Source organism: Bos indicus, chromosome 1 (assembly GCF_029378745.1).
Source record: "Bos indicus isolate NIAB-ARS_2022 breed Sahiwal x Tharparkar chromosome 1, NIAB-ARS_B.indTharparkar_mat_pri_1.0, whole genome shotgun sequence".
In the NCBI taxonomy this organism is placed as follows: Eukaryota; Metazoa; Chordata; class Mammalia; order Artiodactyla; family Bovidae; genus Bos; species Bos indicus.
This window is the reverse complement of record NC_091760.1, coordinates 56,802,409-56,818,495: the sequence shown is the minus strand read 5'-3', so window position 1 is coordinate 56,818,495 and position 16,087 is coordinate 56,802,409. Positions and strand designations below refer to the sequence as shown.

The 16,087-nt window shown below is 43.0% G+C and overlaps 1 protein-coding gene across 1 annotated transcript in view; it reads right to left on the bottom strand.

The window, feature by feature from the left end:
* Positions 1-328: 328 nt before the first annotated feature.
* The window catches only part of NECTIN3 (nectin cell adhesion molecule 3), a 196,160-nt gene continuing 180,401 nt past the window's right edge, over positions 329-16,087 (bottom strand). Inside the window, exon 8 of the mRNA XM_070787565.1 lies at positions 329-412. Within this exon, the coding sequence (XP_070643666.1) occupies positions 344-412 (69 nt within the window). The 3' untranslated portion in view covers positions 329-343. The remainder of the gene's footprint in view (positions 413-16,087) is intronic.

Genomic DNA, 16,087 nt, shown 5'->3' with positions numbered 1-16,087 from the left:
TTACATGGTTTCATATGGAGAAAAATACACATACTGACTGTGAATCTCAGACTTACATTTGACAAAACCAAAAACATCTGAAAATCTATTTGTTGTTTTCAGTCACTAAGTTGGATCCAACCCTTTGCAACTTTTAAAGGGTTCTGATTTCAAGAGACAATTTCCCACCTGACTGTGAAAATCTGCTGTATTATATTGGGGTCAAAATATTTCCCCTCCTAAATGAGGATGACAAAAAAAAGCCAGTAGGAGTTCAACTCTTATTGTACACCCAAAGACACGAGATGAATGAAAGATTCAAGTATTAAATACTCACATGTCACTGTGGCTTAAATACCTTTCTTCAATTCTCACTTAGGCATTCAAAGATGCTTCTGGCAGTTCCAAATAGGAATCCACATGTAGCTCTGGGCTTCAAAGAATGAAACAAAACAATAATTTCAATTTCATAAGTCCTCAGAGTGAAAACAACTGAGAATGTAGCCTTTTTCTGGCTGTTGTGTGTTCCAATCCCTGCTGGCCAATTAAGTTCTTTCAAAGCCCCAGCAAGGGCTTGAAGGTTAATTAAAATGTGTGATTTAGGGAAAAAGAGAAAAACCAAACTGAGGATGCTGTAAAGGCACACACTCTACCAGCTGCTTTGGAAGCGACATTTAATTAACTAGCAGTGAAGCGAGGCGCCTGCACCGTCCATCTCTGCACAGACACCGTGGCTGCAGGGCCAAGGTCTCAGAAGGTGATGTTTGCAAAGACAGCAGACAGGACGTCTCTCCATTCCCCACCCCCACTTTGTCCCCTCCTCTTATAGACAGGGATCCTGCTTTTTATTGTCTTTATTATCAAGACTCCTTCCCACAAATTGTGTAAGACTCCCTCCCACAAATCTTTCCCCACTGACTCTCCTCTAAAGCCCCACAGAGAAGATTTTCTCATCTCTTCTGTTCTCCCCTCTACACACAGCTTGCCCATCTATTTTCTGCTCTTCAGAGTGGCAACTACTTGGTTAATTAACTAATGGCTTGTTAGTATGTTAATCTGCTCTGGAAACACATACATCTTAAATGAAGAACGCATAGGGCTTGAAAGACTATCACTGGAAAGGGGTGGCCAGCCTCAGAGACACCCCCAGTGACCTCCGCCTCTTGGTATGCACACCCATGTGCAATCCCCTCCCACATTTTACCAGGGTTGGTCTGGGTGATCAATAACATATAACCATAGTAATACTATGTCATTTCCAAAAGTAGGTTATTAAAAAAAGAAAAACTTCCATCTTAGGTTTTGTCTCTCTTACTAGTTCCTTAGTAGGAGCCCTATGGAGAGGCCTTCACAGCAAGGAAGTGAAAAGTCACATGAGTGAGCTTGGCAGTGGTCCCTTCAGCCCCACTGAAGCCTCAGAGACTGCAGGCTTTATGGATTGCTTGGCTGTGACCTCATGAGAGATATTGGTCTAGAGCCACCCAGCTAAGTTGCTCCCAGATTCTAACCCAGATTCCTAACTCACAGAAACTGCGCCATACCCCATGGACTCTAGCCCATCAGACTTCTCTTTCCATGGAATTTTCCAAGCAAGAACTCTAGAGTCGGGTGCATTTCCTACTCCAGGGGATCTTCCTGATCCAGGGATCAAACCCACATCTCTTTTTGTCTTCTGCTTTGGCAGACGGGTTCAGCAGCAAGCTAAGGATGTGTAGTCTCACTACTTCTGTTCAACATGGTACAGGAAGTCCTAGCCACCACAATCAGTCAAGAAAAAGAAATAAAAGGAGTTCAAATTGGAAAAGAAAAAGTAAAGTTATCTCTGTTTACAGATAACATGATCCTGTATATAGATAACTTTAGACTCCACACACACACACACACACACACATACACATGCACAAATGTATTAGAACTAATAAATTAATTCAGTAGAATTTTAAGATACAAAATTAATATAACAGGTGCATTTCTATGACTTTCAAGCATGATCAATGAGTGGCAGTGGGTTACTTTGATTAGTGGAAGGTGTCACTGGATTGAACCTCAGATAAAGAAAGGCTGCCTCCCACCTATGGTATTTTATAACTGGTATTGGGTGCAGGTCTTATTTTTGGGGGAGAGGTGCAGGTGTTTTAAATGAAGCATTGGGTGATAGAACATGGACTTTAGAGTCAGGCAGAACTGAGTTTAAGTTCTCTTCCCAGTACTCCATAGTTTCTGACTGTGAGAAAGTCATTTTGCCTCCTTCGCTTCTCATCTGTAAAATGAGACTATTAATATTTACTCACAGACTTGTCAAAATGAGATGATATGGTGTATATGAATATAGAATGCTTAAAATTTAGTAGAGTTCCATAAAATTTTGCTGTGAATGGTGGCAATAGGAGGATAAGTAGTAACAGTAAAATCAAAAGTATTTATCAAGCACTCAAACCTTATGTAAGAATTCTTCCCTCTGAATGCCCAGACTTTTGAAGACACTACTCCTTTCTCAAATTTCTCAGAAGCTCTAAACAGAAGAGAGGGTGTGAGTATGTCAGTGTAGAGAGGGGAACACGGGTAACAAATACATCTATTCCCCATGGTGCTCTTGAATTTGGCCAAAACCATGGTAGCTTCCATGGTTTGTGACTAAGAAGCAACATGGTAGGGTTGAAAATGCATGTTTTGGCACCAGATGCCTCTGGGTTCTAATGTATTCTCTGCAGCTTACCAGTGGTGTCATGTGGGTAATTTCTCTGAGCCCTGGATCACTCATCTGTAGAATGGGAATGATGTCTAGCTCATTAGCTTATTGGAAGTGAGATAATATACATAGGTCTCCAAACACAGTTCCAGGAATCAGGAGAATGTTCACCAAATACTAATGTCCCTTCTTTCCAGTCTCTCATCTGAATCATTCAGAGTAACTCTAATAACTCCCAGGGATTTCAAAAGAACTCCAGGGTCTATTGCACGAGTCAAGACAAATGAGAGGTGTATTATAACTCTTATGAACGTGCAATCACTTTTCAAGAAAGAGGAAATCAATCAATGTATGCCTTAAATTTCATGCTATTTTTTTCCACCTCCAGATAATATTTAAAATACACATGATTCAAGTAAATTTACAAAATTATTCAAACCACAGATGAAGCATATATGAATATTTAACTGTTATTGATAGACCAAGGACTAGCTCTATGAAAAAGATTTCAAGATGAAAGGGGACTTAGAGCACATGCAGGCTAAGTGCACACTCCACAGGGAAGTCCCACCTAGAACACCTGTTAGAGACAGAACAGTACTGGAATACCTGGATTCAAACACCAGCTCTGCCACTCATTAGCTGTGTGACCGTGGGCAACAAACTCTCTGAGCCTCAGTCTCCTAATCTCTAAAATGGGAATAATTGTAATACTTGACTTTTAGGGTTATTGTGAGAATTAATTATATCTATTGATACATAATATCACTGTTGATACATATATCAACAGTGGGCTGCCCTGGTGATTCAGATGGTAAAGAATCTTCCTGTAATACAGGAGACTCGAGTTTGATCCCTGAGTTGGGAAGATCCCCTGGAAAAGGGAATAGCTACCCAATCCAGTATTCTTGCCTAAAGAAGTCCATGGACAGAGGAGCCTGGTGGGCTGTAGTCCCATGGGGTCGCAAAGAGTCGGACACAATTAAGTGACTAACACTTTCATACCAACAGTGCCTATTTATACTAATACCTGGTAATGACTAAATATAAGTGGTCATTGCCAGTTTCAAGTAGCTATTGAGCTCTAGCTTGAACTTCAGGAAAACTCAGGAAACTTAGCCCCTGATAAGGCAGACCTTCCACTGTTTGATAGCATTGGTTCCATGTTCTGGGACAGAATAAAGCAAGGCTACTCTATTCAGACAGGCCAGCCTCCTGATACTCAGGGGCAGCTAGGGCCATGCTCTGCACTGTGTCTCCTGTCATAAAGGATTTCCAGACCAGCCAGTCCCTGGGTATCCTCCTATAACTGCCCTCAGTTCATCAGTAATCTTTCTGGAGTGTGTCATGTAGAATTAACTCAGTACTACAGACTCTTGAGAGTCCCTCGGACTGCAAGGAGATGCAACCAGTCCATTCTGAAGGAGATCAGCCCTGGGATTTCTTTGGAAGGAATGATGCTGAAGCTGAAACTCCAGTACTTTGGCCACCTCATGCAAAGAGTTGACTCATTGGAAAAGACTCTGATGCTGGGAGGGATTGGGGGCAGGAGGAGAAGGGGATGACAGAGGATGAGATGGCTGGATGGCATCACTGACTTGATGGATGTGAGTCTGAGTGAACTCCGGGAGTTGGTGATGGACAGGGAGGCCTGGCGTGCTGCAATTCATGGGGTCACAGAGTTAGACACAACTGAGCAACTGAACTGAACTGAACTGAACAGATATGATTAGCATCAATTAAATGGGACTAAGATTTCCATTAACAAAGACTAACTCTGTACCTTTACTAAGACAGAATCACATTATGCTAGGGTTTTTTGTCTGTTTATTTTTGTTGTAGAATTATAAGATAAAGCTTGTGCTCCGTGTTCAGCTGCTTCAGTCATGTCCAACTGTTTGTGGCCCATGGACTGTAGCCGACCAGGGTCCTCTGTCCATGGAATTTTTCAGGCAAGAATACTGGAGTGGGTTTTTTCATTTCCTTCTCCAGGGGATCTTCCTGACCCCGGGATTGAACCTGCGTCTCTTGCCTCTCCTACATTGGCAAGCGGATTCTTTACCACTAGTGCCACCTGAGAAGCCCCAAATCAAGCTTGTTTTGTAGTGAATATGGGTCTTTATCCCCTGGATTTTACCTTATTACTGTGATTCCGGTATTATAGCTATTCTATTCTAGTACTAGCACTTTGAATTTTTTCTGTTTTTCCTACTTTTGTGTCAGCTACAAAGCTACAAATCGACAAGGAGCCTTCATCCAAGTCATGTAGAAAAGGGTTTTTTTCTTATACAGCTGCTAGTAAGCAAGGAGCACCCCCTGTCTCAGTGTGTGAAACAGGGTAATGTGATGGGCATCTTTTGGATCCAACATGACCATGGATGGTGTGGCCTCGAGGGATGCAAGCTTTGCAAGAAGACAAAAGCTACTGAGCACAGCAAAATGAGTCAATCAATAGATCATTAAGGAGAGGCCCAGAAGAAGAAAAATCCAGATTAAAATTCACATTGAGCAAGACATGACAAATACTAGATACTCTGGAGAAAAAAAAATTTTTTTGAGAAAGGTAACTGTATTCCTAAACAGGGTAGGAAAATAAGTTATTCAAAAGAGGAAACATTCAGAGACTTCCCTGGTGGTCCAGTGGCTAAGATTCTGCCCTCCCAACGGAGCAGGCCCTGGTTCTATCCCTGGTCAGGAACTAGATTCCACCTTCTGCAACTAAGAGTTTATATGCTGCAATTAAAAAAAAGATCTTGAATGCTGCAACGAAAATCAAAGATCCCCATGCTGCAACTAGGACATGCCCAGCCAAATAAATAAATACTTAGAAAGAGGAACTATTCAATAGAAACTTCAGTTAGTTCACAGTACAAGCAGACTCTTTCCTTGAAACTTTGAGGCAAAAGGCTCAGTAAAGCCTTTCAGATCACATGATTTACACCTTTCACAAATGCAAGTAACAAATAACTAAGAGATACAAAAGGACACTAACTCCTTAACCTGAGGAATTTGCTTTAGAATTGGGAGAGTGAATGAAAACCTATAAAAATAACATAGCAATATTAAACAGCAACAAGAAGCTATGGGAAAAAAATAAAAGGAAAATGGAAAGTAAACCAAAACATTATTGAGAGCCTACTGTATGCTAAGTGCTTTCCACACATGTTCTCTTTCATTCCTTCCCAAGACTCTTTAGTGTAAATAATCCATCTTTTTTTATAGATGAGAGAAGTAATTTCCTCAAGACTTACAGGTAATGAGAAGCCAAATGTGACTCAGACCAGATTTGCCAGACTAAACTACGCTCCCTCAGCGCAACACTTTGCCTTCTTGGGTTTTAGTCTATTTTGGAGAAAGTAGACATATACAAATTGAAGAAAACAAATTATGCCAGTGATCACTGAGTCGATCATTGACAATATTGATAACTTTTGTAGCATGGATTAGAACTTGTTTTGAAGTTCAAAAGCAAAGAAAACCTAAGAAATCTAGAGATGTCAGAGAAGGTGGCTTCATAGAAAGGTTGAATAACTGAGTTCTATACTCACTTAAAGGGTGAGTGTAGACCTTGAGTGGTTGTGGGGAGAGGGTAAGGACAACAGAAGACATGGTAGGAAGATAAGGGAGCCATTTCTTAAGAAAACGTGTTAGGACCTAGTGTGGCACATGACATGGAGTGTGAAGGACAGAGAAGGGAAAATGACAAGTGCAAAGTATAAGGGTGGTCCCGCTGACAAGGGTCAACAGAAAGTAAAGAGAAAAGGTGTTTTAGGTGAAAGAAGATAAATTCTTCTCAGAATTGCTGAATTTAAGATGACAGGGAAGCACACAAACTAAACTCTGAGTAGAGGAAACAGACTGAAACTAGTGAGAAAATGGGGCTTGAAATGCATATCTGAAGGGTACTTTACCACTGAGGTGATAATTGCATTTAAAGACATTATTAATGAAGACCAGACCATAGTGCAAGCAACAAGGGAATTGCTGAAAATCCACAGTTACACACAGAGGATCCAGTGAAAGGTCACTGGAGTTCAGAACAGTATAGAGTCACAAAAGCCAGAGTGGAAGAGAGTCTCAGGCATGGCACCCTGAATGACTGGCTTCAATTCCCTGCATGCAGCCTCATTAGAAGCAAATGTACCATTCCTGCCCATGGCTTTGGGTTTACCCAAATGACTTGTTCTGAGCAACAGTGGGAAAAAGTGACACGGTTCCAGCTCCAAGACTCTAAGAAGCTTTCCATGTTTCCACTTAGCTTCCTGTGTCTCTACCATTACCGTGAGAAGAACAGGCCCCAGCTTGCTCACTGATTATGGGAAGAGGATAGGAGAAACGTGGGAAAGAGCCTCCCTGGCTGAACCTAAGTGTACAGCAGGGCTATGCCAGCAGCCATAGCCCGAAGCAAGAGACACCAGCCAAAGCCATCCTTTATCAGACAAATGCCTAACAACCTGCAAACCTGTATGAGCAATAACATCTGATGGTTGTTTTAGATCAATGAATTTGGGGTTGGTTTGTTATGCAGCTATGGCTAAGCATCAGGATTGCTGACCTGAGAAAATATGTCAGAGATGATAAAGAGAAAAGGACTACTGAGCCTGGAAACAGGGCAGCCCATAGAGATTTTTAAGAATAAATGATGTTGTAGTTTGTAGTATTTCTCTGAATATGAAACACAATTGCAGTAGGCTGGCAGTGTATGAAGACTAGCTTTTGAGAGGGACAGGGAGCTGAATCTGAATATATCATCAGATTCTGAACATATTGCTGGCTGAATACAAATTGTTGTTGCAGGCTGGATTACCTGATGACAGAGCTTTCTTAATAAGCTCTCTTGAATAAAAAGTGTATGTTCTCCTGAATCAGTGCTGTAGGTATAGAATTATTTAGACATGCAGAAATGCTATCATTTAAGAGCATATGGTCTGAAATGACTCTAAAGGAATATCCTGTGATGTGCAATGAAAACTGGTGTGACTCTCAAAAAAAAAAAAAAAAAAAAATGATGTTTCAGGAAAACCACAAGTCCCAAAACTAGATTTCAAGGGATAAATAACAGTGGGAAGAAGCAGGAAATGTACTCATAAGTAGAGATCACTTAGCTGAGAAGCTTTAAGGTTAAAATAAAAAGGATAACTATTAGCAAGATACTCAAATATCATATCCCAGAGTGACTTGTGCACATCTGGAAGCACAGGGAAGGAATTCATGGAGGTGGGGGGGTGGAGGGGTAAGAAGGCTGATGATTGTGGAGGATGAGAGCCTCATTGTAGAAGGAAGGGTGCCCAGAAATCAGAGGGAATGGTGTGCAGCACAGAGTGTAAAATGATTCTGCACTCTCCAAGGTGACACGATGAAGGAACTGAAGTCAGGTTCTGAATCAATAGACCACAGATGGGAGGAGTATTTTTTCAGTGAAATTCTTAGATTGTAACTTGATAGCAATGATGAGGGTGTTTGCACACTTGCACACTTGCTTGTGTTTTCTTTACATTGAATAGGATTCTGTAGAGTCAAATATCTAACCAAGAGATACATCCAAAGACTTCTTCAGTTTCTGAAGAGAAAGAGTTTGACACTACATAAAATTCAAGTCCATGGCTTTGAGTGTCTTTAGGTGCTTCTAAGTGACCAATCATGATGTCAAATGGGGAAGTGGAAGTTCATGGGATCACTATGTGAGGAGGGAAGCATGTTGTCTTGGAGAGAAGTATGATGCACTGATGCTCCAAGATGTCACTGAATCATTCTAGGCTAACGAGAGTGCTACTATCTTCGTGTTCCTATGACCCAGGAGGTCATGAGATTTCCTTTCACTGGCCTGACTTCCCAATTTCCAGCCAAATAAATGAATGTCTCTGTCTGAAGGCCTTTCAAAATGACATAAAAGGGCTACAAAAAAAGGCCTGAGAGCAATTCATGGATGAGGATGGTTCTATTTTTGAACACTGATTTGCAGAGGTGTGCCCCAAACTAGCTGAGACTGATATGTCAGAGCCACCTGAGTGAGCAAAATGGAATAGGATCTATTCCTGGCAGGGCAGCTGTTGACTCGCCAGGAGAGGTAGTGAGCACCCCAGCAACTGTGCCGTCACTGCATGCTGTCCTGCCTCATCTCTGCTCTAATGGTGAGTCAGGATGATATTTACTCTGCCTGCTCTGACCCCAGTGGAGTGTCATCAAGGCTGCCCTTCCCTCCCAGGCTGCGTCTGAACTGTCAGGGAAACTCTGAGGCCTGCATACTCGGAGCCACTGGCCTACTGGCTGCAGGCACACCAGAAAGCAACCAAAGCCAAGGTTATTTCAGGGCACCTGTCAGCGGGTAGGATCACCGGCGGGAAAGGATTAGTACAAGAGGGTGGAGGGAAGCATCTTCTGGGTCTTCCAGTGAAGGAAAAACAAGTGACACTGCACTCTGAGGACAAGGGCACCAGCATCTGGCCTGCTCCCAGACACTCATTCTGGGGCATGTCTGGAAATGCCCCAGACATGGGGCAGGGAAGCAGCAGGCAGGGTGGATCTAGGGACGTTATCCAGGACACTCTCTACTCCCCTAGGTTCAGATTTTAAAGTTGGCTGTTACAGTATGTCAGGAGACTTATGATCAGTGTGATAAACTCTAGCCACCATAAACTCCTCAGTCAGTGAACAAACAAACTGTGCTAGATACTGTTGGTTGAAAATCAGACCCTTCCTACCTGTCTAAGTTCTCCTCTGTACTGCAGGGATGAGAAGCTCAAATCCCACAGTGCCTAAGCTCCCTGGCCAGGAGACCCAGTTAGGTTTGGCCAGCATTTTGAGATTTTGAAGACAGAAGAGAAGAGCCAGTTGTTCCCCAAGCGGCAGCTGCAGACCAGGATGTGGGTATCAGCAGATGACAGACACAGTAAGGATTTTGCCCTAGGCTTCCATGCATCCTCCTGGGAGCCATCCGCTTCTCCATGTGAAGTCATGGTGATGGCTTCTTGCGAGCCTGTTCTTCCTGGTTCCTGTGTTGAAATCTTGCTTGCCTTTACTCCCTCAGTCTCCCAACTGAAGGCTCCAGTTATGCCAACTCCATTTCTTCTTATTCAAACTCTTCCTACTTCAGATACCTGGGGAGTCTTCTGTTTTTACCGACAAAACCTGACTCATACACTCATTAGAATCATATATATTCATTCATATACTCATTAGAATCTGCATGCTTCTAATTAAAGAAGGCTTGCACATATTGACATCTCTGGCTTTTTTTGACCCAAACTAAGCAATGGCACCCCACTCCAGTACTCTTGCCGGGAAAATCCCATGGACAGAGGAGCCTGGTGGGCTGCAGTCCATGGGGTCGCTAAGAGTTGGACATGACTGGGTGACTTCACTTTCACTTTTCTCTTTCATGCACTGGAGAAGGAAATGGCAACTCACTCCAGTATTCTTGCCTGGAGAATCCTAGGGACAGTGGAGCCTGGTGGGCTGCCATCTATGGGGTCACAAAGAGTCGGACACGACTGAAGTGACTTAGCAGCAGCAGCAGGCCCCAGCAAGCCACACCCTCATCTGAGTTGTAAAACACAGAATGAAGGGAAACTGCTAGCTAGTTTTGAGCATGTGTGGCTTTTATGCTAAGGAGAAAAGAAAACTTGTTTTTAAAACAACAGAACTTTAATAGGTACTCCACCAAAGAAGATATACAGATGGCAAATACGCCTATGAAAAGATGCCTCACATCATATGCCATCAGGGAAACCCAAATTAAAACAAGATACCATCCCACGTATTAGAATGACAAAATTCAGAATCATGATAACACCAAATTGCTGGCAAGGATGCAAAGCAACAGGAACTCTCATTCACTGCAGACGGAAATGCAAAATGATATAACCACTTCAGAAGACAGTGGTCATTTCTTACAAAACCAAACATATGCTCCAGCACTCATACTCTTTAGCATTTACTAGAAGGAGTTGAAAACTCATATCCACATTAAAATATGCATACAGATGTTTAGAGCAGCTTTATTCAAAATTGCCCAAACTTGGAAGCAACCAAGATGTTGTACAGTAGGTGAAATGATAAACTATGAGATATCCAGACAATGAAATGTTATTTGCTATTAAAAAAGAAATGAGCTACAAAGGCATAGAAAGCCATGGAGGAGCCTTAAAGGCATACTAGTAAGTGAAAGAAGCTAGTGTGAAAATACTAATCTGTATGATTCCAACTATATGACATTCTGGAAAAAGCAAAACTATCAAGACAGTAAAAAGATCAGTGGGTTGCCAGGGGTTGTGGGGAGGGAGGAATGAATGAGCAAAGCAGAAAAACGTTTAGGGCAGTGAAAATACTCTGTATGTACTATAATGGTGGACATACATCTTTGTATACAATTCTTTGAAACCCATAGAATGTACAGAACCAAGAATGAAACTTTATATAAACTATAGACTTTGGAAAATAATGATGCATCAGTATAGGTTCATCAATTGTAAAAATATACCACTCTGGTGGGGCATGCTGATGGTGGAGGGGGGAGCTATGTATGGGTGGGGTCAAGGTGGAAATGGAAACCTCAGAACCTTCTATTCAATACTGCTGTGAACCTAGAACTGCTCTTAAACATAAAGACTATTAAAGTATAGAGCATGAGAAAACACGGACCCAGGATTCATTCTCTCCCTGAAAGCCATAGTGCACTATGTTTCCCACTGGCCAACTACTCCTCAAATATAACCTATTGACTTCTTGCCTTTGGTCTGTAAACACCATTTGCAACCTGGCTTATAAAACGATTATGAGTTCTACACCAAGCTCTTATCGGAATTTTCTGCAAACTGCAAAATAAGGGCTTAGTCCCCCAGATGATGACAAGATGATGTCGGATTGAACGAGAGGAAAGAGGCCAGATAAATAATAATAACTGAAAGCTAAGAGAGAAAATGCATGTAATTTGGCTGAGATGGTTTCCCTGGGAAGAACAGCCACTAGATACTGGAGAATGTCTCATGGAGGGGGCTCCAGCACAAGGAGACCATGAGAGTTCCCGGGGCTGTGCTCCAGATCCAGCGAGCTGAAGAAGACGTCAAGACAGAGGCTCTCTGTTCCCAGAGGCACTCTTTATTTTTTTCCATCAATTTGTTTATTTGTCTTTATTTTTTGTTTTATTTTAATTGGAGGCTAATTACTTTACAATATTGTATTGGTTTTGCCATACATCAACATGAATCTGCCACGGGTGTACCCATGCTCCCCATCCTGAACCCCCCTCCCACCTCCCTCCCCACACCATCCCTCTGGGTCATCCCAGTGCACCAGCCCCGAGCACCCTGTATCATGCATCAAACCTGGACTGGCGATTCATTTCACATATGATATTATACATGCTTCAATCCCATTCTCCCAAATCATCCCACCCTCTTCCTCTCCCACAGAGTCCAAATGACTGTTCTATACATCTGTGTCTCTTTTGCTGTCTCACATACAGGGTTATCTTTACCATCTTTCTAAATTCCATATATATGTGTTAGTATACTGTATTTATGTTTTTCCTTCTGGCTTACTTCACTCTGTATAATCAGCTCCAGTTTCATCCACCTCACTAGAACTGATTCAAATGTATTCTTTTTAATGGCTGAGTAATACTCCATTGTGTATATGTACCATAGCTTTCTTATCCATTCATCTGCTGATGGACATCTAGGTTGCTTCCACATCCTGGCTATTATAAACAGTGCTGCAATGAACATTGGGGTACACATGTCTCTTTCAATTCTGGTTTCCTCGGTGTGTATGCCCAGCAGTGGGATTTCTGGGTCATATGGAAGTTCTATTTCCAATTTTTAAAGGAATCTCCACACTGTTCTCCATAGTGGCTGTACTAGTTTGCATTCCATCAACAGTGTAAGAGGGCTCCCTTTTCTCCACACCCTCTCCAGCATTTATTGTTTGTAGACATTTGGCAGAGCTGCACACAAACACCGCACTGAGACAGCTTCGTCCAAGCTGGCTGCCAGCACAAACAAACCGCTGAAACCTGAAGGAGATGGTAAAGAAAAGACGAGAAGGGGATAGAGCAGAGAGGGGAGGGAAGGGGGCAAAAAAGGAAAGGGAAAGGAGACGTAGGCTAGCTATCTCAGGTACTACTCGGGGGCTGTGAGGAAGAAAAATCCCCAACAAAACACTGGGAAACAAAAGAGCGAAAATATCTGAATTTCATTAACTGAACTCAGCCAGGACTAACACAAATAGGAATTCCAACCTGACTTCAGAAACACTTTTAACTGAAAGAATGAGAGTGGTTATTACAGATTTTATTTGCTGTTTGGTTCCATAAAATCTTTTCCTTGATAAGCTTCTCACCTAAAGCCTCATTTAGGAAAATATCACATTGTCATTAAAAAAAAATAATCTTTTAGCTCTATGTAGGTATGAAAAATGTACAGCAGAATTCACAGGGCTGTTAACACACCAACATCCTAAATTTTGAAAAGACACTCCTGGCTCTAACAGCTCACTTTGTCAAGCCCCTCCTCTCCACCCCCAAGCCACCCCCTGCTATATACACACAGTACCCACAGGGCACAGCACACCCCATCACTGCTCCCATGGCTCTGGGCCTCACATATTTAAACATCCACACACAAGCTTCTTACCCTCAGCTACTTCAGTGGTTGACACACGTTGAATGGGTTGTTCAGTATGGGCACAATCTTGGCCTCAGCTACTGTGTTCATGGCCTGATTTGAGAAGCACCAAAAGCCCTCTGTGGAGAAGTGTGGTCTGCTCATCTTCTAAGTTTCTTGCTTTTCAGGTAGGAGCATGGACCACAGCCTTAGCATCACCTGTTGTTATTTAGTCACTAAGTCACATCAGACTCTTTTGTAACCCCATGGACTGTAGTGCACCAGGCTCCTCTGTCCATGGGATTTCCCAGGCAAGAATACTGGAGTGGCTTGCCATTCCCTTTTCCTGGGGTTCTTCCCAACCCAGGGATCAAATGTGAGTCTCCTGTATTGCAGGCAGATTCTTTACCATCTGAGCCAGCAGAGAAGCCCTTGTGAACACACCTTATACGCTCTAAATGCAGTCATCCAGATGGAACAGGAATCTGCCTGCAATGCAGGAGACCCCAGTTCAATTCTTGGGTTGGGAAGATTCTCTGGAGAAGAGATAGGCTACCCTATCCAGTATTCTTGGGCTTCCCTTGTGGCTCAGCTGGTAAAGAGTCTGACTGCAATGTGAGAGACTTGGGTTCAGTCCCTGGGTTGGGAAGATCCCCTGGAGAAGGGTACGGCTACCCACTCCAGTACTCTGGCCTGGAGAATTCCATGGACTGTAGTCTATGGGGTTGCAAAGAGTCGGGCATGACTTTCACTTTCATTTCACTTTCAGATGGAACTCAGTAAGTTTGAAGATCACCCGAGTCTGCCATGTATTATGTCAAAAACCATGGGTTCTTCTTCCCTGTGGTACTTTCCTCTATGACAGTGAGTGTGGACAGGACGCACTGCCACACGCAGCTGTATTTGCTGGTGCAGTTGCGGTCACATGGAACAAGCACAGAATGCGGAGTCAGGATACATAGGGTTGAGGTTTTCACCCACATCTTAGCCGTACGACTAAGTCCAGTTTCACTTTTCAGCCTCAGTTTCCTTTACTGTAAAAATAGTAGCCCTTCTATGTATACCACAAACAATTGTGAGGATAAGTGAATATAAGGTAAGGTGTAGGTGTAATAAAAGGTGTAAACTATTACATACTCCAAATGCTGCAGGTTGTCATCCTTGTGTCTATTAAACATGCCCTCACATAGTTGTTGATTGGGTACTAGGAACATAGATAATTATAGAGCATCCAATTTTGAAATAAATTCCCTATTGATTGCCTCCTCTAGGGCAGAACAATTTTTAAGGTTTGGTGAGCGGGGCTGTACTGTCAGATATCAAGTATAATATATATAAATGCCCCTCTGATGGAGAACGTGCCCCTGTGTGGACTGTTTATGCAGTGGGAAAAGGCTGGTGAAGGCAAATTCAGATTAGAGCGAAGTTAAGAACATGACTTTGGGGACAGAAGTCGATGTGAGATTATTTGGCCTGCAATTCACTCTATTTTCCTTCTTGAACCCCAGTTTCCCCATCTGTGAAATAAACCACTGCCTGGAACTGTCGTGAGACTTTCAAGAGAAGATGCGTACGGTTAGCACTATAGTTGATCCACAGTCTACCCTCATTAATCTGTAACTGTTTCCATCATTATCTCAGCTCAGCAGAAGCCTGCCTCATCATCCTGGGAGAGGCAGGAGCTTTGGTGAAGTTTCAAAGAGACCTGGCCATTCATCTTGTTTGGGGGGTCTGTGTGGAGGCTGTTGGCAGGTTTGTTTAGCAGGGACAGGCCCTCAGCAGGCACTGTTTGATAACTTCAAGCCGTCTAGTCACATTCTGCTGGACAGACGCATTATTGCTGAAGAGCAAGAGAAGCAGCTCACAAGATTGATGGCTCTTTCCAGTATGGGCAGCTCCCGTGGGGCTCCCCTCTCAGAGTCTGGCCTCCCAGGGAGAACCTTTCTGCTTCATCGACTTGGGCAGATTGAGTCCTGCCCCATGAGTTCCCATCCCTGACGGGCAGTCTATGAGTTTATGATAGCCAGTGTCATTATTCCAGCTGGGTATTCATAAGAAACCCTATCAGCCCAGCAGATCTCAAATTGCTTTCTATAACTTCTCCCTCTTCTGAGAAGCCTTTTCTTGGAATGATGTAACCCCTGGGTGACAGTGGGAACACCGGAGGGGATGGCACAGGGCCAGAGCAGTGACAGCGAGCTGGTGTTTATAGTTGTAACTGACTGTGCCTTGGATGGCAGAGGCCAGAGGATTAACTGTCTGGGTTTATCGGAGACTATGGGGTAGTCTTGGATGCAGAACTTTAGCCAGATTATTGAGAAAGAGAAAGTGTCAGTCAGTCAGTCGTGTCCAACTCTTTGCAACCCTCTGTCCATGGGATTCTCCAGGCAAGAATACTGGAGTGGGCTGCCATTTCCTTCTCCAGGGGATATTTCCAACCCAGGGATCGAACCTGGGTCTCCTGCACTGCAGGCAGATGCTTTACCATTTGAGCCATCAGGTAAACCCATTTTCAGGAAAACCTCAGGTTTAAACCCTGAAAATGGGTTTAAGGAAAACCTGAAACACCAGAATAACTATTAGATTATTGAGAAGTCTAGACAATAGATCTCATTCTTGGACCAAAAAGGTAGAGCAGTGCTTCTCAAAATTTAATGTGCGTGGAGTCGCCTGGAGATCTTGATAAAATGAAGGTTCTGATTCAGCAGGTCTGAGGTGGGACCTAATAGTCCTCATGTCTAAGAAGCTCCTGGGTGATGGTGATGCTGTCAATTCTTGGACCACTCCTTAGTGGACCTCTAGGAGGCTTGGGAAAGGC